The 27,218-nt window shown below is 42.9% G+C and overlaps 1 protein-coding gene across 2 annotated transcripts in view; it reads left to right on the forward strand.

Annotated features, from left to right (window-relative positions):
• CACNA1E (calcium voltage-gated channel subunit alpha1 E) overlaps nucleotides 1-27,218 on the forward strand; it is a 1,936,751-nt gene that overhangs the window by 788,781 nt on the left and 1,120,752 nt on the right. For both annotated transcript variants that reach the window (XM_086955515.1, XM_086955507.1), the window contains exon 4: nucleotides 13,457-13,596. In XM_086955515.1, the coding sequence (XP_086811641.1) occupies nucleotides 13,457-13,596 (140 nt within the window). The remainder of the gene's footprint in view (nucleotides 1-13,456; nucleotides 13,597-27,218) is intronic.

Below are 27,218 nucleotides of genomic sequence, written 5' to 3' on the forward strand. Positions count from 1 at the left end.
TTTTTAGGTTTTAGGGATGGGTTTGGGTTTTGGGGTACAGGGGTATTTTTAGGTTTTAGGGCTGGGTTTGGGTTATGGGGTACAGGGGTATTTTTAGGTTTTAGGGCTGGGTTTGGGTTTTAGGGTACAGGGGTATTTTTAGGTTTTAGGGCTGGGTTTGGGTTTTGGGGTACAGGGTTATTTTTAGGTTTTAGGGCTGGGTTTGGGTTTTGGGGTACAGGGGTATTTTTAGGTTTTAGAGCTGGGTTTGGGTTTTGGGGTACAGGGGTATTTTTAGGTTTAAGGGCTGGGTTTGGGTTTTGGGGTACAGGGGTATTTTTAGGTTTTAGGGCTGGGTTTGGGTTTTGGGGTACAGGGGTATTTTTAGGTTTTAGGGTTGGGTTTGGGTTTTGGGGTACAGGGGTATTTTTAGGTTTTAGGGCTGGGTTTGGGTTTTGGGGTAGAGGGGTATTTTTAGGTTTATGGGCTGGGTTTGGGTTTTGGGGTACAGGGGTATTTTTAGGTTTTAGGGCTGGGTTTGGGTTTTGGGGTACAGGGGTATTTTTAGGTTTAAGGGCTGGGTTTGGGTTATGGGGTACAGGGGTATTTTTAGGTTTTAGGGCTGGGTTTGGGTTTTGGGGTACAGGGGTATTTTTAGGTTTTAGGGCTGGGTTTGGGTTATGGGGTACAGGGGTATTTTTAATATATATTTACAAATAAAATTAAAATTAATTTAATTTCATTAATATAATTATTTAATAATTTAATAATTAATAATTAAATTAAATATTACAAAAATAATTATTTAAAATATATATTAATATTATATACTTACCTATACTTACGTTGTAATAGTATCAGCGTTGTAGTGTATTGCGTTGTAAAGCTATCCGTTGTAACATGACCTGCGTTGTAAAAAATCCGTGGTAATGGTATGCGTGCTAAAAGTACGCGTTGTAACATCATATATCCGTTTTGTACACGTGTCATCAATAATAGCACAATGGACCCAATGCTACATCTTCCAGGAAGTTTAAGGCTAATGAAAGAGCTGTGACTAAGCAAAGTGTATGTCTCTCAATACTTTTAGCCAAACACAAGTAGGGAGGAATGTCTCTGTGTAAACTACATTGTGTGATCTCCTACACAATGTTGCACAGAAGGGAGTGAACCCTCCTCACTTTGCTTCACAACAGTGATCCTCTGTGGCAACAAAAGCTCGGTTCCTCCCACGAGTACTTTTGACTCCTCCATTATTGTCCCCCTTGATCCCCTTTCCTCACTCCAGCTGTCAGTTCAGCCTAACTCCTATCCTGAGTTTCGCTTCCAACAGACACTTCCCTTTTCCTGCTAACATTCCAGACTTAAGCACCCTATGGTTTTCTGTATGCACTCCTTCTTGTCTTTGAACAGCCTCGGTGTAGCTACTCTTTAACCACCTTCAAGGAGTCTTCACTGTAGAACCTTGGCTGTTCTTCCTCTCCAGCTGCAAATGTCCTTTTCGTCTCCACATTTACGAGTTCACAGAAGCCTTGACATCACCACTGAGAGTGGTTTTCCTTGTGCATCCTCTATAGCAGTGATACTCAAAGTACAGTCGGGGGGCGCATGCGCCCCCCTGCTCAACAGGAGCACTGGGCTGCTGTTGACTCGACTCAGTATCAATATTTAAAACACATTAAATAAACTGGCAAGCATTTTTTTAAAGGTTAATTAAAGCTAAACGAAGGAAGTAACTAGGGTGTCCTGTACCGCTTAACACCTTCATTGTTTAGGACCTTTTTGCAGCAAACGAATAAAATATGATGACGTTTCTTCTTCATTCTAAAATTCAAAAGTGCGGACCGTTTCACCTTAATACATCAGATTATATCAGTCCATTGCATTGAGAAGTATTTTTATTTAAAGGGATATTTTTCAAAGTTGAATTTGGATACATTTATGCTTCCCCCCAACCAGGACAACAATGCAAATAGTGAACTCAGGGCCCCATGCATAAAACCAAAAACCGGTCGCAAACAGGCAGATTCACAGAATCTGCCCCTTTGCGACTGGTAGTTGTGCATTTGGGATGCATCATCCCAAATGCAAAAATCGAAACCTAAGGAATCACTATAATTGTGATTACTTAAATTGTGATTACATTTAGGGGCACATGCATCAAGCATTTTTGGAGTCGCAAACGGTGCGATTCCTTAAATTCGGCCGTTTGCGATTCCAAAAATGCTTTTTGGAATGCATCAAGCATTTTTAGAAATCGCACATTTTTGCGATTTCTAAAAATGCGATTGCTTTTAAGAAATCGCAAATTTGCGATTTCTTAAAAGCAATGCATGATTACTTTTATAATTGCGAATTCGCAATTAGGGTGTCAAATTTACCGAGTGGTTGAACCACTCGGTAAATTTGCAAAAAGTGTTAAAAACGCTGCAAAAGCATTTTTTACACATTCATGTTACGGACACACATGTCCTTAGGACATGTGTGTGTGCAACATGATGCGAAAACAACATTTCATGGGTGCAGGGGGGTCATTTGAACCCCCCTCTCCACCCTTGAAATGCAATCAGGATTTGCGATTAGCAAAGTGCGAATTCGCAATTCCTATTCATTCCTATGGGCATTTTAGCCCATAGGAATGAATGGGAATTGCGAATTCGCACTTTGCTAATCGCATAATATTTGAGAATCGGTAAAAAATGCGATTTTTACCGATTCTCAAATATTTTGAGAAAATGTACATGCATCCCATTTTGCATTTCCTAATTTGCGATTCCCTAAAAATCGCAAATTAGGAAGTGCAAAATGAAACAATGATGCATGTGGGCCTTAAAGTATTGCAAATTGCGATTCCTTAAATGCAATGCATTAAGCAAAAAATTATTGTGACTTCGCTATTAGGAATCGCAAATTACCATCAAACTACAGTTGATGGTAATTTGTGGTTGCTTTGAAAAATCCACTAAGGTGCATTTTTCAAAGTCACATTTTACACACACACACACATGCCTTTGGCATGTGTGTGTGCAACATGTGGAAAAAGGGGAATTTCAGGGGTGCAACAGGGTATCCTTTTGGAACCCTTGCACCCTTGAAATTGCATGCACAATTTGCAATACCTAGGGAGTACTCGCAAATTGCGCATGCAATTCCTATTGATTCCTGCGGGCCTCTAGGCCCATAGGAATCGTTGGGACTCAAATCCTTCATTGCTATTTTTTTAAGTCTCAATTAAGGAATTTTAAGGAATCTGGGGGCACATGTATCAAAACCATTTTTAGTCGCAAACGCTGCAATTCGCAAAAAAGCAGCGTTTGTAACCAAAAATTCGCAAAACTGTATGTATGATGGAACTCGCTTAGCAAAATTAAGGAATTGCAAAATTTGTGATTCCTTAATTTTGCGTAAGCATCTAAGAAATCGCAAATTGTGATTCCTTAAATGCTATGCATCAAGCATTCAATTTTTGCGATTTCTCCTTAAGAAATCGCAAATTACCACCAACTTCAAGTTGGTGGTAATTTGTGATTTCTTTCACAAATGCAATTTTTGACATTTATGAAGGTGACATATGGCGCACATACATGCCCTTAGGGCATGTATGTGCTCCATATGCGCACACATGTTCATTTCAGGGGTGCATCAGGGTGTCCTTATGACACCCTTGCAATTATTCTCAATTTGCGATTCTCAAATTGCGAATCCCAAATTGAGAATAACTTCCCATTCATTCCTATGGGACTCCTGGCCCATAGAAATGAATGGGAAATTATTCCTTAATTGCGATTCGCAATTTGATGATTACAAATAAGGAATTTTAAGAAACGCAAAAAAATTGTGAATTTTTACATACATCCCTATTTGCAAATTTCAAATAGCGATTTCTAAAAAATCGCTATTTTAGATTCGCAAATCAGGATGTTGATACACCTGCCCCCATATTCCTACATGCATTGCATTTTGCAATTTCTAAATAGCAAATCTGTAAAATTCGCTATTAAGAAATCGCAAAATGCGGACTTGATGCATGTGCCCCTAATAGGCAAGTCAGTTGTTATGTGCGCCCTTTGGGTTGCCTGAGTTACTATTATACATGAACAACATTATAGTTTAGTTAATCAGACACATGAGAAGGTTTTATTCAGTGCTCATCCTAAAGTCAGTTTTTTTTATCGAGGTCCTCTTATATGTGATAATAAAGAAAAAGGAGGGAAAGTGGAATAAAAAATTATCTAGGATCACACAATTTGGTGAAGAGGGGAAGCCTGGATTTAGCCCAGATGTTCTTGTTTCACTCTCTGCACTTCAGCCACTAGATTTACATGCTCCGCTTCCACTACAATCACCCCCGACCTGTTCCCCCACCCAACCGCCACCCTGTTGCCATCAACTTGGCCCTCAGTCACACTACAGACCAAACTTTGTGGCCCCTTTGAAAATGTTTGTGAGTACCCATGCTCTAGAGGTACACAAATAATCTAGTGATCGGAGTGGTTCCACATCTGTCTGCAACTACTGGTGATTCCTTTGAAGCCCCTGAGGTTTGAGGACCTACTCCTTCAAACAACTGTCCCCTTGTTTTTTCCTGACTCGGATCTAAGCTCCAACACTAATTTCTCAAGCGGGTCGGGAAGTTTAGAAGATGCCATACCCCTAATCATCCAATTCCAAGTCTCAGGACAATAATTATCATTCTCTTAACAACATCACAGTTTGTGTCTTTGGGAACCACTTATCTCTGTCGTAGCGTTGACTTCCCTGGAGAGCAAAGCTGCACCCTCTCACATGGACAAAAACATACGATGTTTCTACTGCAGAAATATGTGCCAATCAGCTGGTTGCTCTTAATCCATGCAAGCTACATTAAATGCACTCCTATCTGTACCTACAGAACTAGTCCAACAGCTGTGCTTAATGCTCCCTAACTGTCCTCAATGGAGTAAAAGTCATTGTTTACCGTGAGCAAAGAATCGACTATGCACAATCTGATGCAGTTTTGGGACCTCCTAAATGGCCCCACCCTGACAATCAAAATGGATCTTTCCATGTGGAGGCAGGAGTGGCCGAAGTCTTCAAGCCAGAAACCCGACACCCATCAGAAAGTAATTGACCAGCCACTTGACGGTATGAGCTTTTTTAATCCCTGCACTGACAAAATCCTGCAGAATTTGAAAAGGAAAGGTCATGGCGCGATTGTAATCTCCCTTCTGGTCAGCAAAGGCATCTCTGTCTTTCAAGGCTTGAGTATTCTTTCACTCCACGTCCTCTCTTGCTGCCTCATTTCTTCTGGCATGCCCAAAAAGGGAACTTTCTGAGGATAAAGATGGCCATCCAATAGGGTGACCAGATTTTTAAAACCAAAAACTGGGACACTTGACAAAAATAGAAGTAGGACTACAATTTGACATTGACTGAGAAGCACAGAATAACTTAAGACAGCGCTCACCAATGTGAAACACACATACACAGAGGCACTAAAGGGAATACATTAAATACAACTAATGCACTTAATATCTAAGCGTTACTTAAATTGATTTCTAAAAAATCTGGTACCGAATCCTGCGCTAGAACACAAAAAAGCTTGTTAACTTGCCCAGCCCTAAAAAAAACTAGGACAAATGAGGAATTCAGTAAAATCTGATGGGTCAGATGGTCAGAAAACGGCACTGACCCTTGAAAGCCTGGACACCGAGTTACCTTACCATCCATCAACGGGATGCCAAGCACTCTCGAAATAATCCAAAGCAGGGTTCCATTGTAAGTATCCCACCAACAGCTTTTGTTTCCATATAGAGTGTCAGATGTCTTTGCCAACAAGTGATTCATCTGTGCTGTAGGTACACCAGCAGACTTCATCAGGACTAGCATCAATTATTGTACACTATCTCTACCAATTTCAACCAGATAAAGCAGGTTACCTTCCCACTTCCCAAAAAATATCACACAACATGTTAAGGTTAGTGCCATGTATACTTAAAATTGAATACTGAAAGGGTTAGTTATTTTAGGACAAGCCATTAATATTATTTAGTTGAGATGAAAATGTTCAATACTGTATATTGTAAATATGGTTTAACATGTACCCACCTTGACACGTATTAATGGGAATCTTGCTTTTATTGTTACATATGCTCTTTACTCCAGTTCATATATCCCTTTTAATTTGTATAACCTTCACGTCTACACACCACACAACGGTCTGCACCCTCGAGACTAGAGGAGGAATAGCAATGATTTTGGCAGTCAACAACTGATACTTAGCCACTAAGGGGATTTTTGATAGTTGTCTTTGATCCCCTTCTATGTTATCGTACACATGGTTGCTAGTGAAAGTGACCACTCTGTTTGTAAGATAAATCCAGTACACAAGTATCTGGTTGAAATTGGTAGGGATAGTATGCAAAAATGGATGCTAGCCCTGATAAAGTTTGCCGGTGTACCTTGAGCATTGCCGCAACACACATTGGTAAAGACGTCTAAAATGCTATATGCAAATAAAGGCAACTGTTGGTGGAATACTTGCAACAGAACCCTGCTTTGGATTGTTTCGGGAGTGGGCGAGATATAATTTATGTTTTAGACTTGTTCCTACTGAAGAAGCAGTGGTGGCTGTTCTCCCTTTTGAGCACCCATCACTAATTGCATCTAACTGGTTGTGTTTCTTGTGTATTTGTGTCACTATGAGTGTGTGCACCATATCTCCCAGCCACCATTTTTTGTCTTAACTGTACTGTCCAACAGATGTGGTTACATTGTCCCAGTGACATATCTGGGGATCTGACACCCCTCTCTATAATGTTTCTGGAGATCCACTAACTCCACTTTGACTCCATGACCAATACTTCCGTTGATGTGTGGGTCCTCTTGGTGTTTTGAAAAGCTGTGATAAGCTGCTCTCCGTCCACCTCTATCTCTGCACCAGTTGACCTCTCAAGAAACTCAAATGTTCCAGTCCACACAAGTAAACCACTGCCACCATGAATTATTAATAAATCAATCAATCAATAATTTGTATAGTGCAGCAAATCACATGCGAAGGTCTCAAGGCGCTGAAGACGATGACTGCTGCATAGAAGTTTGATCATCCAAACATCCATGTTTTTAGTTCTCTTCTGAATTGCTGGTGTGAAGTAGCAGTCCTGAGATGCAGTGGAGGTTGTTCCAAGCCTTGGATGTCTGGTGCGAGGGGACCCGTGGGTTCTGATGTTTACCGGGAGCCACCTGAAAATCTTACGGAGCATGCGAAGGGTGTGGATGCTGGTGGATAAGACTGCTTTGACTTATTCTTGCATGGATAGTGTGCTATCCAGGATGATGCTGAGGTTGCAGGCATGGTCTGTCAGGGTGGGAGGTGTGCGAAGTTCAACGGGCTTCCTTGCATCGTTCCATGGCGAGATGTTGTTCCCAAGATGAGGACTTCCGTCTTGTCCATGTTGAGCTTGAGACAGTTGGTCTTCATCCATTCCGCAACGATTATCATGCATCTATGGAAGTTGGCTTTTGTGTTGGAGGATCTTCGAATAGTGAGAGGATGAGCTCGGCGTAGGAGGTGATGTTGACTTCATGCGATCAATAGTGTTGGCCAGGAGGGGTCATGTAGGCGTTGAAGAGGATCAGGCTGAAAGACTCTGCAGATGATCTCCTTGGGCTTTGAGGTGTACGGTGAAAGATGGTTCCTTTGGGTTTTACCGGTGAGATACGAGGCAATTCTTTTGAGGGCGTTTCCAAAGATTCCAGCGTGGTGAAGTCTATTGTGATGTAATCCGAGACAATGTCAAATGGGGGGATGGGTCTAGAAGGTTGAGGGCTGCTGTTTCACTGCAGTCCAGGAGGCTCTGATGTCACGGGTGGCTGCAATCAGGGTTGCCTCTGTGTTGGGGTTAGCTCAAAATCCATATTGGGATGGGTCCAGGAGGTTGTGATCCCCTAGGTGTTAGGTGAATTGCTGGTTGATTGCTTTCTTGAGGACTTTTGCTGGATAGGGGAGAAGAGAGATGAGAGTAGTTCTTTAGTTCGACTGGGTTGACAGATGGTTTTTTCAGGAGGGGCCTCACTTCAGCGTTTTTTCCAGTGCTCAGGGAAGCAGGTCGCAATGATGGAGGTGTTCAGGACCTTCCTGATCTTGTCGCCGATTGTCTTCCTTCCGAGGTTTAAGATATGGTGGTAACATAGGTCCGTGGGTGCTCCTGAGTGCATGGAATTCGCGATGGAGATAGTGTCTCGCATGGTGATGAGGTCCCAGTGAGTGTGCAGTTGTTTGGGATTTGGGCTCATGGGGAGGAACTGGTTGATGCTGTCGGCAGCAGGAAGTTGGCTTTTGAAGTTTTTGTAGAAGAGTAAAGCGAGGTTGTCGCATAGTTCTCGGGATGTAGTGATGTAATTCTCGGTGACTGAGGTATTAGTGAACTCCTTCACAATGGCAAAGAGTTACTTGCTGTGGTTTGCACTGGCTTCATTACAGTCTGCTAGGGTGCTCTTCTTGGTTTCCTTCAGGAGGCGATTGTACTGGTTGAGAGCGGTCCTGAAGGTGGTGTGGTGTTCTCTTTTGTTGCTGATGCGCCGCTTCCTTTCTAGTTGTCTGCAGTTGCATTAATGATAAAATTGTGCGACGTCAAGATGAATCTTCACTAACCTAATATTGCATGCTTAATCATTGGGTCCCACATCTGGCACTGCTAAGCTTCCTAACTGGAGCCAAATTGGCTTTTATTTTGAAAAAGTTGTGTGGTGAGGAGAAGATTCTGTGCGAGGTGTCTGAGAAAAGAACAAGGGGAAACTATAAAAGTAAAAATGCGTAAGAGTAGGCTACATTTTATTTATGGCTCACTAACTATAACATTAAAACAAGCAGGCCTGTATGTTAGACCCTGCATGTCTCATTGATCGAATGTTTCAGTGACCACATTCGATTAGCCTTTTCATGAGGACTGTGTTCCACAGAAAAGAATACAGTGATCAGTGTTTCATGTGGAATGGAATCTCAGCACTGTTTCTACGACATAGATAAAGCCATGAATGTTAATTTGCACATTTCATGATTAGATTTTTAGGTCATGTTTCAGTAGCATACACACAAAAAATCTGAAACATTTTTTATAGTTTGCAAAAGTTCAATAACGCTAAGGGGTCTTCTGCAGGTGTGACTATCGATGACATTCTCAGCCACTAATAGATAATTATGCCTTTGTTTTATAAAATACTGCATATGATCCAGATCATGGGAACATGATAATGGATTAGGACACTACAAGCAAGGGCTCAATGACAATAATGTGCAATTTATCAAAGTGGTTGCATTGTTGGCAAGTGGAAAGTTATTATCCATGTAGCTGTATTGTCATGAAAGCCTCAGTTTCCAGTGGTTTATAGCCTGGCCTGCAAGGGGTGGTAGAAAAATGTTTTCATGTCTGCAACATCTGAAGTACCCAAAAACAAGAAGAATTTGTACTTGTAAAGCGCACTTATACCCCAACTGGGGTGTCCTGGAGCTGTAACACATACCGCTGTGGAACCCTTCCTCGCTTTTCCCTGTGAAATGTCCACTCCTGGGCACCCCCAAGTTGAAGCCAGGCATCCCAGCGCTGTTGGGGCCTTTGTGGAGATTTAGCAAGCTATTGCCCAGAGTTGCAGAGTGGGACACATGATTAGAATAGGCACTGAGGCGAGAATTATCAATTGAGCCCAAGACCCGCTGAGGCGGAAATTGAACCCTGGTCCCGGGCCAGACATCTGCATCAGGGTCTGCCGCTCTAACCATTGAGCCACACTTCTCCAGGAAGGCAGCTAGTTCCCCTCGTTATCTTCCATGGGATTTCAGGCGGGGTCCAACTAGTGATGGAAGGCCATATCCAAAAAGCCAACCACTCTGGCAAACTCCACTGAGTCCATCCATAAATATAAAGGTTTGACAAACAATTTTTCAGAGTTGGTGAGGCGTCTCTGCACAGTCATGTCAGAATAAAAAATGTCTAATCTCACGTGTATGTTCACAAAAGTCCATAGTATTTTATGTTAGCAGTGGGGCACATTGGTTTCTAGGAAAGTCTGCTGTTGCTAGTCAACCAAATATGGTTCATGTTTGAGCATATGACATTACCAATGGTGTAAGTAAAGCAACATATGGGATGTAAAGTGAAAGTGATTAAAGAAGGCAAAAATTACTGTAGCGAGTTTTGCAAGATGAGTTTCTTTGGCTATCATAAGCAATGTGCAATATCTTACAGAATGGCTATTTAGTGTTACTCGCAGGGGCTATTGCAGGATCTGGGGATTATTAAAGGATTTTTGCTACATATCTAATTCTGACCTCAGGTCAAATAGTACTTAGAAATCAAGTATGGAAGATTATGTGGCATTTATTAGAGATTAATTATTATCGAAAATAAATAATTCTTCTCTGGTTCCACTTTAATTCATCATTAAGGCCGATGAGAAGTGTTTTTAGGTGAAACACCCACTTTTATTATTTAATGTAATTTTGGTGCAGATTGTTTCAGTCGCATCATAGTGCATTCAGTTGTATATTGCACTGTCATGAAATGTATTGCCAGTTTGTTAGTGACTTTCTTGCAGTGGATGCTACTTTTATGTGCAAGCTTCTGCGTTTCACTTTGCATTTCATTAAATACTTTCTTGCGATTACAATCTTGAACTTCCTTTGTTCCCATCGGTTGGGCCCAGTACTATGTTTTTGGAATGCTCTGTTTGAAGAGACACTTGGTACACTTCCCACAAGGGCAATGGCTTGATATTTTTCAGAGGTATGTGTTCAGAATTGTGCACATATAGGTCGGATCATCAAAGTCTTGTCAATCTTTTGGTATATCTGATTTTCATGTTTGAAAAATGTTCTAGATAGTACCAACTCAGCACACTCAGTTACATATGTTATTGGGATAATATATAGCAACTTTGAGTATGTCAGGGTGCCTTCTATGGCATCCATTGGTTTGTTTGTGTGGGGAACCTAGAAAATCTTTCAGGTTGAATAATGTTCATAAACTAAGCTTGGAGTGCACAGAAACTGCACTGAACTAACAGGGAAGTAAGTGCATACAGCTGGGGCGGCTGCTGTCAATCCAACTTGGGGATGCAGCGCGGGTAAAATGTAATTAAAAAAAGAACACTCTCACCTTTCACTATTGGATGCCTGATCTTCTGCTCCCTCACTGCTCCTTGCTGCTCCTCTGCTCCGTGTCACTACAATCCCCAGAAGCACAGGCTCCCAGACTCCCTACGCAATCCCAGTGCTTCTCTCTTGCAATTACTCCCAACATGTGAGAGAAGCGCTGGGATTGGGCGGATCGGACCAGTTTAACGCTGCATCAGGGACTGGGAGCCTGTGCCCCTGAGCACTGATGATATACCCCAGAAACAGCCTGGAGATATCAAAGTGCGCATGTCAGTGTGACCGGCCATGGACGGCTGGCCAAACCGACATGCGCACTTTCAGTGCCTAAAACCACTCCACCCCCCACTGTAGGTGAGACATGGCCCTGCCCTGCCCCTGACTCGTGGACTGTAAGTAAAAAATAAAATGACAAATGAAATAGTTTATTGTAATTTTATTTTTCTTCTGTCTGTGGCATCTCATCGTAGCGGAGAAGCCTCCCCTGGCATGCACTTCTCTGCTTTCTACTACAGTGAAGTCATGATGTGTAGGTCGACTCACGAAATGCAGGCAGAGTTGGTATCCACATTATCAGCCTGAGTCTGCATCTAGGCCCAGTTAAGTTTAAAGGCACACTTGCTATGTGGTTTAGTAAAATATTGTGCACGCTTTTGGGCACTGAATGCTGAGAGATCTGAAACACCTTCACTATTGCTCAGAAGGCTCAGCACACTTAGCGGGTTTACATTTCTCCTCAGTGGTCAGCTTCGAGATGCACAGCAGCTGCCGGAACTGCAAAGTGGAAGGTATAGTAATTCATGCCAGTTCAGTCTCCCAGAGATGTTACATTTGTAGTATCCTTCTACCTCTCCCTGGTCTCAGATCCTCAGTCTCTTCAGCAGCAGACCATGGAGCACACAGTGGAAGAGGGAGGTCTCTTCATCCCTTCTTAGCATGTGCAAACTGTCCTAACCTGATCACAGGGGCTTCTTTTCATTATCCCTCTTACTAGCAGTGTCCAAGCATTCCATATCCAAACAGTGGCAAGCATCTTGGAAAATTGATTGGGTGGACTACTGTGCTGTCTATTACACTTTGGAGCATATTTACAGGCCCCTATCGCTTCACTTTTTTCGGCATTTCTGTAGCAATACAGACTTCACCCTATTTACAAGGCAGTGTAAAGTCAATTATCGCGGCTTAACGCTGCCTTGTAAATAAGGCACCCTTTCATATTATACTTAGTGTGAAAGGGGTGTTGCGGTGGTCGTTCCGCTGCAACACCTATTGATTGTGACACTGACTCTTATTTACAAGCAACTCATAATTATGCGGCAGCACCAAAATAAAGACCAAAAAACAATCATTTCCCTCAATAAAGGTGGCACCCTTGTGCTACGGTGCTAGGGTCCCTGTGTTGGCGCTAAGCAGCTGCAATAAGCGCCAGTGCAGGGGGAAAATGCTGGGCTGCATCATCCTGTTGTAAATATGGTTCAGCCCTGTGTTTAAAAAGTGGTGGAGCGCAGCGTTAAGCCAAGAAGGCTAACACCACGCTCCGTCACTTTTCTTACATCAAATTAATTCCAGCACAACTTTGTAATCTCTCTCAATGTAGCTGCTCTGTAAAGCAGAATAAATCCAATAACAACTTCCTGGCAAATACTAGATAACCAAATTTGAATATTTACTAATCTAGTTAATGTATTAGCATGTAGATATTTGAGTCATCTGAAGACTTGGGTTAAACATTCATATAAATTAATGAGTCCATCCCTGACTCTTTCACCTAAAATATGGGGTCCTTACACAGACTGAACCTAGAGATAATGGTCTGAATACATTCTCTGATGTACACTGGTATTTCAAGGGGGGGGTCCCACAAAAAGAGACACCAAGGAAATAGATTATAAATAACATTCAACATGTTTAAAATAACTTCAAAGTCTCACGTAAAACAAACAGAAGTATTGTCAAGTTTGAGATCTCTTTGGGGAATGTTTGGCTTCGATGAGGAACGTGTGTCTGTCGAGGAGTGAACTGTCATGGAGATTGGACTCATGTCCATGAACTAGGAGTGATGTCCTCAGATTTAGAGGGATCAAGTGAAAGGGCTTATGGTTGAAAGAGGAAGGCCTGAATTAGGTAACAACAACAAATGTCCACACTTTTCTCATAAGCTGCAGATGTTTCCAGGCAAGATGGGTTATTGCATTTTGAGAGAGTGATTGAGATTATCCTTTAAATCCTCCCTTTCCCAACCCTTGATGGGAGGATAATATCCGCTTTCCCACCCATGTTTATCTTTCTTTTTTCATTAGAGATGTTGTACTTTCCTGCTCCTGACCCTTCTTACTTCCCCTCCTGCAGGAGAAAACCGAGCCCTACTTCATTGGAATCTTCTGCTTCGAGGCTAGCATCAAGGTGGTGGCCTTGGGGTTTGTGTTCCACAAAGGATCCTACCTTCGGAACGGGTGGAATATTATGGACTTTATCGTGGTGATGAGCGGGTGAGTTCCCTCTTTCCATTTTCTTCAGTAGGCCTAGGAAGTGGGGGAGTATTTGTGATGCTGACATCACTCTTTGAATGACTTATGGTGCCACAATCCTATCAGGAGGCATTTAATGCTATCATCTGTGTTGATTATAATGTATTTTGGTGAGACCCATGAAGTTAAGGAGAATAATGAGATGTGTGCCCTGCAGATCCATCTGCATGGGAGCTCAGAGTACATGCTCTTGGTTCAGTATCTGGCAGTGATATTTCATTGGCTCAGGTATTTCGTGAGGTAGAGACCAGGAATCCCTATGTCATTGCTGTTATGTTTTGAACATTGTTTTCTCCTGAACAGTGCTGGTTAAACTTTGTTCCACAGGGTTCTGCACCCTCCAGGAAATGTCATTTGCATAAGATGACGCACAATTGTTTTCATTTTGTTTTGAAAGTTTGATTGTCAGGTATGGAAAGATTTGGTAGAACAGAGGGGAATGTAAAAGAGTGCTGAGCTGTGTTTTTTATCTTAAAGATGGTAATGTTTAATGTTCTAAAACAATTCGTGGCAAGAAATATGGTGAAGGGATTTTCTGTCAAATAATACAAAATATTTCAACTTTGTACATTTCCTAAGTGGCAACTTGATACAATAATAAGACTTCTTTTGAGTAAAATGATGACATGCTGGTGATAGTTTATGTGCAGCACCTTGCTGTTCGTCTTTTCTCTATCTCAAGGGCTTCACATTTGATCCTCACATTTCTTCTTTCAAAAGAGTTACTATGGAAACCAATTTAACCAAATAAAACGTGATTTATTTTGCTTGTCTGAGCGTACTTGAGTTTCGTATTGAATGTTTGTGCTTATCAGTCTTTAAAACAAACAGATTGCCTTTGTTCTTATGGGCATTTTTCCTTCTTCTCGATCTCCACTGGTAACATTTCCATATTCTCTCAATTATTGTGCTTTCTCCTCTCCTTTGCCTTCAGACAGTTATCAGTCTTTCAAAGTGGCATAAAGGAAGAGGTGTTTGATAGTTTTCGCTTAAAGTGATTCTGAATGCCTTGGGATGTATGCATGTAGAAATGCTAACCCTAGTGGGGATAAGACAGTCCCAGGGAACAGAGTGAGTGGCATACAATCAATGTGCTGGGAGTTGATTTTCTTTGCCTGCTGAAGGCCTTAAATGCCCAAGTTCTATTGGAAAGTTACCTCCATGAGAATAGAGACTCATTCAGTTCACCATAGTCTTTAATCTCTGATCCTCTGAGTCCACATTTCCTCATCATAGTATCCATTCAGTACACTGGTGATGCAAGCAACCTTTTCTGACAGAAGTGTAATTTTTGAACCGGTGTCTCTCGGGACATAGACTGGGCTCATGGGAGTTAGGTGTATCAGGCAGCATTTTCCTCAAGCACCTTTTGTATTGAATTCACTGCCGCCTCCAAGTAGATGACTTCACGGGGCATCCAAGGAAATTAGGTGATTGCATCATTTCATTTAGAGATGTGTTATCTCTGTGCTGGTATCCATTGTTGATGTCTCTTGTTAGTTTGCACACCCAATAACTGTTGGGGGGAATTGATAAACTGTAGTCCTTGCACAAAGGAACTTAACTGAATAAGGTTGTGATTAGAATTTTCGTTAAGGCTCGGTAATTCTTCTTAGATCTCACCAATAGATAAAGAGTATTTCAGAGTTTTTGGAGGCCTTGTGACCTGATAGTTTTGCCCAAATATATATCCTCCCATAATTTCATCTGGTAATTGAAAAAAGAAAGCATAATCTGAAGGTTCTTGCAAACGACTAACTGGGTGCAAAGTTAAAATGATATTTTACCCTATAAAGCTCTATAAATTAATTACACATTATATCTTGTATTAAGACTTGGGATGCTCTATAAGTCAATGGAAGATCCTAAATCTGATGGAATGTGATGTATTTCATCAAGTCTGTGCATCTGGCTGCATGAGCAGGAGTTTCCTGCAGGTGTTGTAGTTGTTTTTTGTTAAGTCTTGTACACATAATGTTAGAGTAGCCCTGATTTATATTAGCAACCATGTTATTCATTTTATATAATGGTCGGCATGTAATGAAGGCAATCCTTTTCTGATCATGTTACATTTTCATTAGGCATTGCCTCCTGCATTTACCTGAGGGGTGAAGGAAAGCTTTAAGTGGGCAAAGACCCCTCTATTTATTGATTTTTGAATCAGGTTAGGGATATCTGCTATCATCAGGATCCATTCCTAGGACAGATTGAGGAAAGTACTTGTCCTTAAGATAGATGTGATGCAAATGGATTCTGATATTTTCATTCTGGTCTTTATATCAGTTGATTTTACTGCAGTTGGAAGAGGATCTGTGTATTGTCTGTGTACATTTATAAGTGTAAACAAGGTCACTGATTAGGATTGGCCAGTAGCTTTATAACAAGATTTCACAATATGTGACCCCTGGAGATTCCCAACACTTTATAGATTTTAATGGAGCAGTGTTTGGAGCCCATCCACACTTACTGGTTGTAATCGGAGAGGAAAGAGTACATGGTGCTCAAGACAGTACTGCTAGCCTATATATCGCAGGTCACCCAAGTTGGTGGATGGCAACAGTCGGGGCCAGGAAAACCACTACAACATGGCTACCTTGTTATCGAAGGTAATGAGATGGCTTTCTCTGACATTTTTGATTTCTTTGGGGGAGTTTGATATTGTGCGAACTGGACCAGAAGGTATGTGAACTCCTGGGATAGAGGATTTGCATTCTTGCCCCCCAAACTGAGACATAGCTTCCAATTCACCCACACAATCTTCCTATCATCTTTTCTTGAAAGACCAGCACTCCCTCCTCTACAGGTGACTTGCTGGACATTGGGCACCTGGAAGACTCCTTGGTCAGGTTAGTGAACGGAACATATATTTGATTCCGTGTGCCGTGCACAGTGTGCATTAGTAGTATAAATTCCACAAAGCCTGCTCCTGTACGACTTCTGAGGGACGATGTGTGTTGTGCGCTGCCAAGATTTATACACGGCTGCATCCAATTTCTTTGTCCCTCCAGTCCTGGCACATAGACTATCACTCTGCCCACCAAGCCACAGGTAGAAGTGGAAGCAATTTGTAAGCTGCTTTAGTTGCTGCTCTGCTCCGCAACACTCCCACACTGATCATCAGTTATGAATGAAGCTGGAGGTCTCTGCCGGCCTAACACTGTGCTGACATTCCTTCTCTGCCAGCTCTGGATGACCCTTGTTATTCCGCTAGGCAGCTAACGCTAGCTGCTGGCTGACAATGTGTTGACAGCATCACTTCACACATTATGGGGCCAATCTGATCTCATTTTTATTGTGATATGTGGCCTTTTCTTGTTCCTTTTGCTTTCCCTACCTTACTTTTCATGATGTGGCTAAATCCTTATTTTGTTTTAATTACTGTAAAATATTGTTTTTTGTTTTTCTGTGATAGTTCAGTTTTTTAAATACTGACTTCAAATTTTCATGGCTCCTAGAGGTCTGGGCTTTCTGAACTACAAATAGTAACAACTCCGTGAGCAGCTGTGTAAATTCTCCTGGATTTTTGGCCACAGAAAGGTGTGAGCAGCACAACCAGAGCTGGGCATTAGGGCATTTGAGGGTCTCTTGGATTTGAAGGTATACTGATGGATGGAGGGGACAAACAAAGAGCAACTCTTGGCATGATCCAGGACCAACGAGAGCTTAAAGACTCGCCATTCCACTATGCCCTGCACTGTTATTACAGTGGTATGGTTTATCCAAAAAACAAAAAACCTTTCACATCAACTGTATAGCTTCCGCCACACTCTTTCCCCGTGTGGGTAAACATCCATCAAATCAACTGCAAAGCTTCTAGAGAAATGTATTAGAAAAATAATCCTCTGTCTAGTTATCAAAGATATAGGTGACTAAAAACTGAAATCCACACATACATTAAAATTCTCATGGTTGTTGTGACAAACATTGCCATTCTAGGATTTTTTGGAGCCTTTGAAAATGCATATTTTGAGACCCTCTGTTCATAAAAACCATGATTTATTTACCCATTTTCAGCTACTTCAAGCACTTGTGAAACCAATAAATTTTGAATTGTATGTTATATGTTCATAAAAGAGGTCAGGATAGTGCCAAAAGTAAGATTGTGCAACCATTGGTTAAGCCAGCATATGAATTTACATATTTTGTGGTTCAGGGCCTCATTTGCAAGTCCATTACGCCGCCGGTGCATCACTTTTTTAGAAGCACCAGCGGCACAGTGTGCCGGCCCACAGTTACAAGCCCACGTAAAGTCACACTGCTTGACTTTTCATTGCCTTGCAAATATGGGCCCCTTTCAAGCATTACTCTGCCTGAAAGGTAAATTCCGTGGGTGTTGCTGTTGGTGGTCCCACGCACCATCCAGGAAACCTGACACATTCCCAGATTTACAAAGTGTTGTAAGCCTGTGAATGCGTCGGAAACGTACGCCTTCCAGGGGAGGCATAGGAGGGGTGCAATGAGGAGAAATACTTTTATTTCTCCTCTTTTTTTGCTCTTGCTATGTGTGCTGCAGAAGGAGCAAAAGACTATTAATGATTTTTTTCCAACATTCATCCCTGCATTGCAGGCACCCTTGCATGATGGCGCAGGGTGTCTGTGTTGGTGCGAAGTTGCTATTTGTGCTCTGGCGCTGGGGAGAAGGACAGGAATGTGCCGAGTCTAATAGACACGGTGCCTTCCCGCCCTTTTATTGTGACGCACAGTAGAGCAGCAGGAAGGCTTGCTGCACTGCCGTGAATCAAAATATAGTAAACAAGACCCAGAGTGTCTAATTAGTCTGCTTCTCCACTAGCAAAGACATGGCAAGGGCACCTTGGGGGATGTTGAGTGATCTAGTGTATAATATTAGTCTAGGAAACACACATATGATTCAGAAATGAAATTCTTGCTTCAACAGTGGAAATCAAAGCAGTGCTCTGAGGATTTTCGCTGTTCCATCAAAACAACTCTGATATGAGAATGTTCTTCTTAATTCTCTTCCCCTGCCTTGTCTCTCCTTTCCTAACTAAACAGTGGCCTCCAAATCTACAGAGTGAAAGAAATGGGAAGGAGTGCAAAACAGAAAATGGACAAAGGGGTAAAATGATCATTACAGTGAGAGAGGTGAAGCAGAGGTAGATGAAAAGTAGTGATGGAGATGTGGGGGGAGAGATACCTAAGTAAAAGAGAGAAAAGTGTGGTAGCCAGAAAGAAAGAATCAGAGAGGTAGGAAGAGGTTGCAGTGGTGTAGCTAGACTTTTGCTACCTGTGGCGGCCACTGCGTTTTCCGCCTCACGGCGGCCGTATGTACGAGCTGTGGGTTGGGGGTGCTGGCGAATCCTACGTGCGGACCGCCCTACCTCCCTCCACCTCCTTACTCTGCCACTGAGAATTTGGTAATGAAAGAGGCAGAGAGATCGATAATGTTTTAGAGTGAGGTAGAGAGCAGTACAGATAAGGAATATGAAACACAAATAAAGGGAGAGTTGTCGGTTACAAAGAGGTGTGAGGTAGAGAGAAGGTAAGGGATGATAGGCGTGTTAAAAAGAGGCAGAGGTAGTAAACAGGTGAAAAGGTACAGTGGTGAATATAGTATAGAAAGATGCAAGGTAGAGAGATGTGTGAGGTAGAGAAAGGGGCAAAGGGAGAAGAGATGTTGAAAAACAGGTAAGGTAAAGACAGTACTGAGGCAAAATGAAAGGTAAAGAGTGAAGGGTAGGAAGAGAGATGAGGTGCATAGAGAAAAGAGGTTAAATAGAGACGGTGAGGTTGAGAAAGAGAGGTGAGGTGATACAGGGGTAAAGCGAAAGGGAATCTTTAGATAGAGAGATTTGAGAGGTAGACAGAGGTTGAGATAGAGAAAATGTCAATAAATATATAAAGAGAGAGGTGAGGTAAGGAGGGCCACAGAAAGATATGAGAGAACAAGAAAGAGAGAAGATAACATAGAAAAAGAGTTAGAGATTGTGAAAGGAGTAGCAGTAACACAAAAGTATTAAGATTCTGAGTAAGGTGAGGTAGAAGAAATAGGTAGGTAGAGAGGGGAATTGGAGAGTTGAGGTAGCAAACAAATGATGAAGTAAAAACTTGGGAGAGAGAGAGAGGAGAGATGAGATAGTGAGAGAAATAAAAGGTAGAGAAAATGAGGGAGAAAGAGAGAGATGAGGTAGAGAAAGAGCAGCATGACATTGAGAGAGGTAAGGTATAGCATGATGAAGAGACTGGTAGGCAGATGCAGTAAAAAGATATTAATTTGACAGGGTTAAGTGTTGGAGATTTGTTTTGTGCAAGAAAGGACTCCTTCCTGCACAACAACAGTCCCAAGAGGCACATTCCTCTATCTATGTGTGCTGCAGAATGCACACATAGAAAGGGGAAGTAATGAGGAGAAATTGAGATATTTCTCCTCATGCGCCTCTCCTGGGGTGGTGTATCTTTTTGGTGCATTCCCAGGTTTGCCAGTTCTGGTAAATCTGGGAATGCGTCAAACATCATGGGAGTTGCATGGGAATACCCACGCAATGCCTTCTAAGGGCAGAGTAAGGCAACGCAGCGATCTGCACTGCGCTGCTTTCCTCCAGATTTATGGAGCCACTCTGGGCCACTAAACGTGGCCTTGTGTGGTTTTATAAATGTCACTTAAGCTTTGGGTTGCGCATGTACTACAGTGCGTGGTGCAAACATGACACAAACAGGCTCATAAATAGGCCCTCAGTTGAACCACTCATTAGGGAGAGGTTTTTACAAACAATGAAGAGTAGAGTTAACCCCTTAAGCGCTGCCGTCAGCCAACTGTTGTCGCGTTCACTACCTTGGTAGTGCTGCGCACGCCCGTTGGCCGACGAGGCCCCACCCATTATTCGAACGTTCAGCACTGTGCGCTGAACGTTCGACGCTCTAAACGGGTTAAGGCATTAAGAGGTAAATTCGGGTTTTTAAGGTTTCATGAAGGATAGTGTTAAGGGGAAGTAATTGTTTTAGGGTTAAGAGAAGGGAAGCACTAAGGGGAAATAAGATTTTTTAGGTTCAGGGAATGGTAGCATTAAAGGATAGTATGGGGCTTTTAGGGTTCGGAGATGGGTAGCATTAAGGGGTAGTAGAGGGTTTATTAGGGTTCAGATCAGGGTAGCATTTAAGGTAGAAAGAGGTTTTTAGGGTTCAGAGAAAGTTAGAGTTAAGGGGTAGTAAAGGTTTTTTACAACTTAGAAGAGGATGTGTTGAGTCATAATAATGATGTTGGGGGATTCTGGGAAAGATTGTGTTAAGTTGTAGTTAGAGCTTCTAAGGTTCAGTGAAGGGTAGCTTTAAACAGTAATAAGGGTGTTGAAGGTTGAGGGAAGAGTAGTATAATGGGTAGTTCAGGGAAGAGTAGTATTAATGGGTAGTTCAGGGTTTTAAGGATTGGAAGCATTAATGTGTATTAAGGCAATATGGTACAGTTCGATAATTTACCGAATGCATGTGATTAAAAAGAACCTCAAAAGTTAAACTTTTTAGGTGCAATGAAGGCCACAACATCATTACCTTGACAATTTCAAATCAAATTTTAATATTATAGACTTTTTAAATGTTGACTTTATTACATACTTACAAAAACAACCATGCTTTCCCCAATTCCAGGGAATTCTCCACTGACCTTTGCCATCTGCTCAGAGCTAGGGCAGGCTATCGCCTGGCTGCTGGGAGCATTGCCTACTTCCCTCGTGTTACTGTAGGGGGTCGTGCAGGCAGGGCCGGACTGAGAACGCAAATTAGCAATTAAGTCGGATCAGCCCTGGGAGAGGGAAACACTGCTGCTGCTTTTGTTACAGGGTGCGATATTGCCGCACTGCTACAAAACCGTCCGCCAATAGCAAAAACGGCCCCCACCGGTCCAAAACCAGCCCCCATCCTTCAGGCCCATCGTGAAAACGTTCGATACTGCCAGTCCGGCACTGCGTGCAGGAGTCAGACTCTTGCTGTGCCCACAGACGTTGACCCTGCTCTGCTGTTTTATCAGGTACTGACCTGCACCTAGTAAAATGGTGATCCCCAACAAGGGCATACTGGACCACCTGGAGAGTTACCCCTTGCTGGAGGATGCTGCTCCAGCCAACTCCTATTGAATGCCTCTCACTTGTTATAGACATAATCTAAAGAATTACCCTGGGCCCAAAAAACTCCAACATATAAAAATATGACCTCTATCTTGGACCAAATTGGTTACCCAAAATAATTTTGTCATAATTGTTCATGTAAATATACTGATAAGCTCCGCCCATGATCTGGGTTGTTTGTGTGTTGCTTAGCAACCGAAGGGAAATACTTTGTTATATAGACGTGTGGCAACTGCATTGGATACAGTTGTGTCGGTGTTTCGTTCCTTTTTCTTTTGTTCACCAAGCAAATCGCAGTAGCCCTGGGGCAAGGGTGAGGTTTATAAATTTTTTGCTGGTGACGCTCTTCCCTTAAGCCGCACATCTGCCCCTCCTAAGCCATGTGGGTGGCCATCTCTGCCGCTCACCCAGCCCTTCCCCAGGGGATGCCCTGCGGCAGAAACAGGTCTTTCGCTCTCCCATACTTCTCCTAAATCAAATCAAAGTTCATTTCTAATATATAATGTCGTAGAAATGGTAAACAATAAATAGTAGAAATTGAAGTGTAAAACATAGAGCGTCGCCATGCTTTAGTTCTATACAATGGTCTACATAATTTACCCATTGCCTTTCAAAGGCACAATAGAGGGAGTCCCTGCAACTTAAAACTGAAGTCAATTATACAGATTCAACAAGAGGTGCTCTCAAGCCCATCCAGTTTGATAGGCCCCAACAAGAAATAGGGGGAATTTCTATGTCGGGTTGGTTTGTTCCACAAAAGCTATTTCAATTAGTACACATTTCATTTTAAATAGAGTGACAGGATCTTCATATCGATTTATCACTCTGTCGCCCCTGGCTATAATGCCAAGATTCGCTTCTCTATAAGAAGGTCTTTGACACACTCAAAGAGTCTGTAACATACAGATAGTTTGCAAAAGCGGTGCTACTTTACAGACTCCAAGAATGGTCACTAAAATATTTTTTCTTTATCGACATTATCTATCTTGCCAGGCATCTCCAATATCTACATTTAATATTTTTTTTAAAAAGGGTTAATGCGTCGGAATCAGGACTGTAGTGGGCATCAAGTGTTTTCCCGGGAGGCTGGAGAGTTGGGGGACGGGTTTGGAGCAGTGGGAGTGGGTTTTGTTACTGGTGGCCGGTTTTGCAGAGAGGGTGCAATATCCTCCCCAGTAACAAAAGCAGCGATGCTGGGGCTGGTTTTGTTAAGCAGTAGTGCTTCAGGCTTGCTCCACCCTCCATATCCCACCCAGTCTGACAAAATTGCCAGGCTGCTTTGGGTTTCCAGTCCGGCCCTGGTCGCAACGGTTTGTCACTTGAGATCTTGTGAAAATGGGACAAAGGATTCTTTTCCTTTCTTCCATAAAGAGATAACAGTCTTAAGAGAAGATGGGTTCTGTTGTATTTATCATTCGTATCACGTGCACAATATCCATTATTTTAAGGAATTGTTCCTCTAAGACCTTTTATTCTTGAGACTGGGTCGCTCCCAATTTTAATTCGTAAGATTTAATTTGTCAGGGATATGGGCATGGCCGGACTGGGAACCGAAACAGGACCTGGCAAACTGCTCGGCCGTCCCCCCTCGGGGGATGGGCAGGTGCTACCGATCTGATTGCTAGGGAGGGTTTCGGCCAATTTTGTTACAGGACAAAATCTGCCCCCACCCTAGCGGTCCACCGGGGAAATATCCGGTGCCCACTACGGCCAGTCCGTCCCTGGATATGGGGCAGACATGGAAATACTCCTTTGTCTCTAACCATGAAATAATTTGCAACACAGATTTCTGTCAATAGCTTGACTTCTTTTAACTAACCTTTTATTCAAAAAGCTTTGTATTTTAATAACAGATGATAATGACTTTTTGTGTTGAAAAATATGAATTCCTAGGATTTAGAAAGTCTCTAAACGTATAGCTTCACATTATCTAACTTCCTCCTGTTTCAGTATATCTCTCCAACACACCACGAAGAGCTTGGCATTGCCATCGGTACTGAGCAGTGAGTAGAGAATCCTTGAGGCATGCGACTGGCCATCAAATTCCGAGATGACAAACCAAGTTCCAGTTTTAAGGTCTGCCTTATAACAAGCGCCTCTTATGACAAAGACATACCAGCATCGCTCAACTAAGAGCCTGATTACGATGTTGTTTGGAAACTAAACCACCTGATTTCTTATAGAAATCGATACCAACCGACTAGTGGTCAGCGGTTCAGAACGACGGATTAAGATGCTTCCGAACCCTGTTCGGAAGGACTCTCATTGACTTCAATCGAAGCCTGTGTTCGGACCGACAACACAGGCTCCTATGGGGAAAATCAGTGTCTGCAGAAAACCTTGCACTCTGTAGCGGGCTCCCCATGGTGCCTGCCACACTGTGCATGGTTTTACAAAGGGGTCCCTTGGGTACCCCCTCAACCCCAAGCTGGAGGACTCAGGATGAAGGGGGGCAGGCGGGGGACCCCTATAGTCAGTTTCTGACAGCCTTTTCAGTCAGAAAGTGAACCTGACATCGTAGTAGGTCAGCCAGAAACGCTGTCAGTACAACTGTATGAATCGGCTTAGACCGACTTGGATTCCCCAAATGCTGGTTGGAACCAATTCAGAATGACGGAATTGTTCGCCTGCATCGTAATCGGTCAGTCGGAATTGTTTCTGACCGAGTTAGGCAGATGGGTTCCGACACGGTCTAGGGGAATCCGATTGTTGGTAGAATGCTTTCCGACCGACATCGTAATCAGGCCCCTTCTATTATGTGTGCCAATCCATCTGCACCAGCAAGGGCTTGTTGGATTCATTTCCCTAAAATGGCCCTTTTTAACAGATCAGTTTGTATGCCACCAAGCCACATGTTGAGCCTTTTAAGAACATTAGTTGAATAGATTAATGCTTTCAGTACTGATAAGTGCTTATCCCGTTTTAAGTTCTCTAAGAAGTGGAGACCTAGATATATAAAACTGTTCTAATGGTATATCGTTTAGTATCCATCTTACCTCGGTTGGAAAAAATCTGCGGCTTTTTCTTATCTACGTTTATAGTTAAACTGTTGGCTATACAGTCTTCGCTAATGGCTTTAATCTTTCTTTGCAAGACCACTGAAGAAAGAATTGGTCTTTTGCTGAGAACTAGGAAGATCAGATGCAAAAAGTGTTAAGAGCAGGGGTGCTAAAACACACTCCTTTCGTAAGCCTATTTTTACTTAGTTTTTTCAGATTGAGTTCCATGTCCATTGAATTCTGCTAGGGACCAATTTCTTGAAATCCGTTGTATCATTTTATTTGCAGATGATTTTTATTGATTTTGACAAGAAAACATAATTGACATATACATGACAAGTCAACCCAACACTGACATTACTAAATGACAATATTCGGGGTGGCTTGAAGGGAGTGCAGGGAAAAAAAGAAAAGACTCAGCTAGGATACATTATAGTCCACCTTGTTGGTTGGTTCGCCGCTTCACTTTGCGGTAGAGTTCAATTATAATTTGTCAAACGAAATCAGAATAATTATGGAGAAACCGTCATTGTTCCTCAAGACCATATCACCATCAAATGATATACTTGTATTAAATAACTTTACCATGAACCAGAGAAACAAAAGAAAAGGAGAAAGAAAACGGTTTATTTGTGTAGATGCCCATGTAATTGCGGCTGGTGATATGATGTATCAGCGGGCGTCTTCCATAGAGCCGCTGGGGTGTGTTAAGCCGCTTCAGGCTTGCACGCCCGGAAAGGGGGTGGGAGGGAGGGGAAGAAGATGGGGAAGATATGTGAGATGCGGGGGAGGATTAGGGGGCGGGCAGGATGGAGGAAAAGAGATGTGGAGGGCTAGGGTACCTTGTGTGTGCGCAAGCATGTATGCTCATATATTAATATGGGTCCCGGGAGTCTAAGGAGACCCAGGGTCCCTTAGCAGGAATCGGAGCTATGAGGGAGGGACTGCCACGGGCAACCTAGTTTCAATCGCTGATAGTAGGGATCCAGCGCAGTGGCACTTTTGCTCGTGCTGCTGTCTCCTATTGGTTTGCGTGTTCCGATACCAATGATCTGTGGAGGTCAAGCATCCACGTGTGCACAATGGGGCCCGATGGTGTCTTCCACGTCATAGCTATCTTGCGCTTGGCTAAGCTCAGGGCTAGATCTAAGAACTTGTTCAGGCACTTACGAGACGCGCTGCATCTAGTGACGACCAGCAGAAAATGAAGGGGTTCCGCCTCTATCTATGTATCTGTCGCCTCTGCAAGCAAACCGGCCACCACAGACCAAAATGTTTGAATAATGGTGCAGGTCCACACCATGGGGCCGATTCCGATTCGGGAAAAACCGCTCCGAATAACCGTTCGGAGCATTTTTCCCATACGAATCGTACCCTGCAACGTCCCCTGTATGTACGACGAAGTACGATTCGTACCAGGAGCCGTACTTCGTACGAGTCGCACAGAGACCGTACGACTCTAATCTCCATACGATTCTCCCTCGGAACCCGCTGTACGCAACATCTGTATGGTTCGCGGCTGGTTTTTACGACCCAGCAAGTACGATACGTGTCTGGTACGCACTGTTCGACCCTTACGAGCTGAAAACATCCGTAAAAGCAGAGTTCGTGCCGAAACAGGTACGGAACGCCCCCCCCCCGGGTACGGTGCGTACCCCCCATGATCACAGAGGTACGGTGCGTACCCCTGCGATCATGGGGTCTATGCACCGTACCCCATGTACGTTGGGTGTACGCGCCATACCCCATGTACGATGGGTGAATGCTTAACACGTTATCTGAAATGCTTAATACATTTCTCTAAGTAAGCCTGACTGTTCTTTGCCATTCTTCCAGGACTGAGCTAAGGATTACTAGTGTGAATCCGAGGTCCACTTTTGGGTATTGTGTTACTATTACATGGTAGGGCCTCACAGCCTTACCACATAATATTTCCACTTTGCTACAGCGAAGACAAAATGGTCCCTACTGGACTGATTCTGATGGGGGTTGGCAGATTTCTGCTCCAACGAACCCTTACCAGCCACAGGAGCAAGGGCCTTCCTTGTCTAGAATAAAAGGAGGCCTGCCACAACTTGGGCAAGCACTACTTCTGTACCTCCACTTTGCTCTTCAGAGGATTTCTTCAGCTCTCCACAGCTTCTGTACAAGCACTTCTTGTGCTTCCAACAGCAGCTTTACAGTGTAGGCTCTGGGTCTGCCCTCCTGTCCGTCCCTGGTGGTCTCCAGTCTTGAGAAACTTCAGCTTCCCAACAGATGACATTCTGCGTCTGTACTCCCGATCCTCCCAGGCCTTTAGCCTCTTGTAAGGTTGCAGTGTTCACCACAAAAGTCAACATTTCCAATTTCTGTGGAGCAATACAGCATGTCTACTTTCAACTGAGCCTGAGGAAAATCAGATAGATGATGCCAACAGCACTGGAGACAGTCCAAGAGATTGTAGGAGTATAAGTAGGACCTGGGTGTATCCCCAATGGGTGGGAGCCACTAAATTGCAAGTGGTATATTA

This window comes from Lissotriton vulgaris, chromosome 1_1 (assembly GCF_964263255.1).
Source record: "Lissotriton vulgaris chromosome 1_1, aLisVul1.2, whole genome shotgun sequence".
In the NCBI taxonomy this organism is placed as follows: Eukaryota; Metazoa; Chordata; class Amphibia; order Caudata; family Salamandridae; genus Lissotriton; species Lissotriton vulgaris.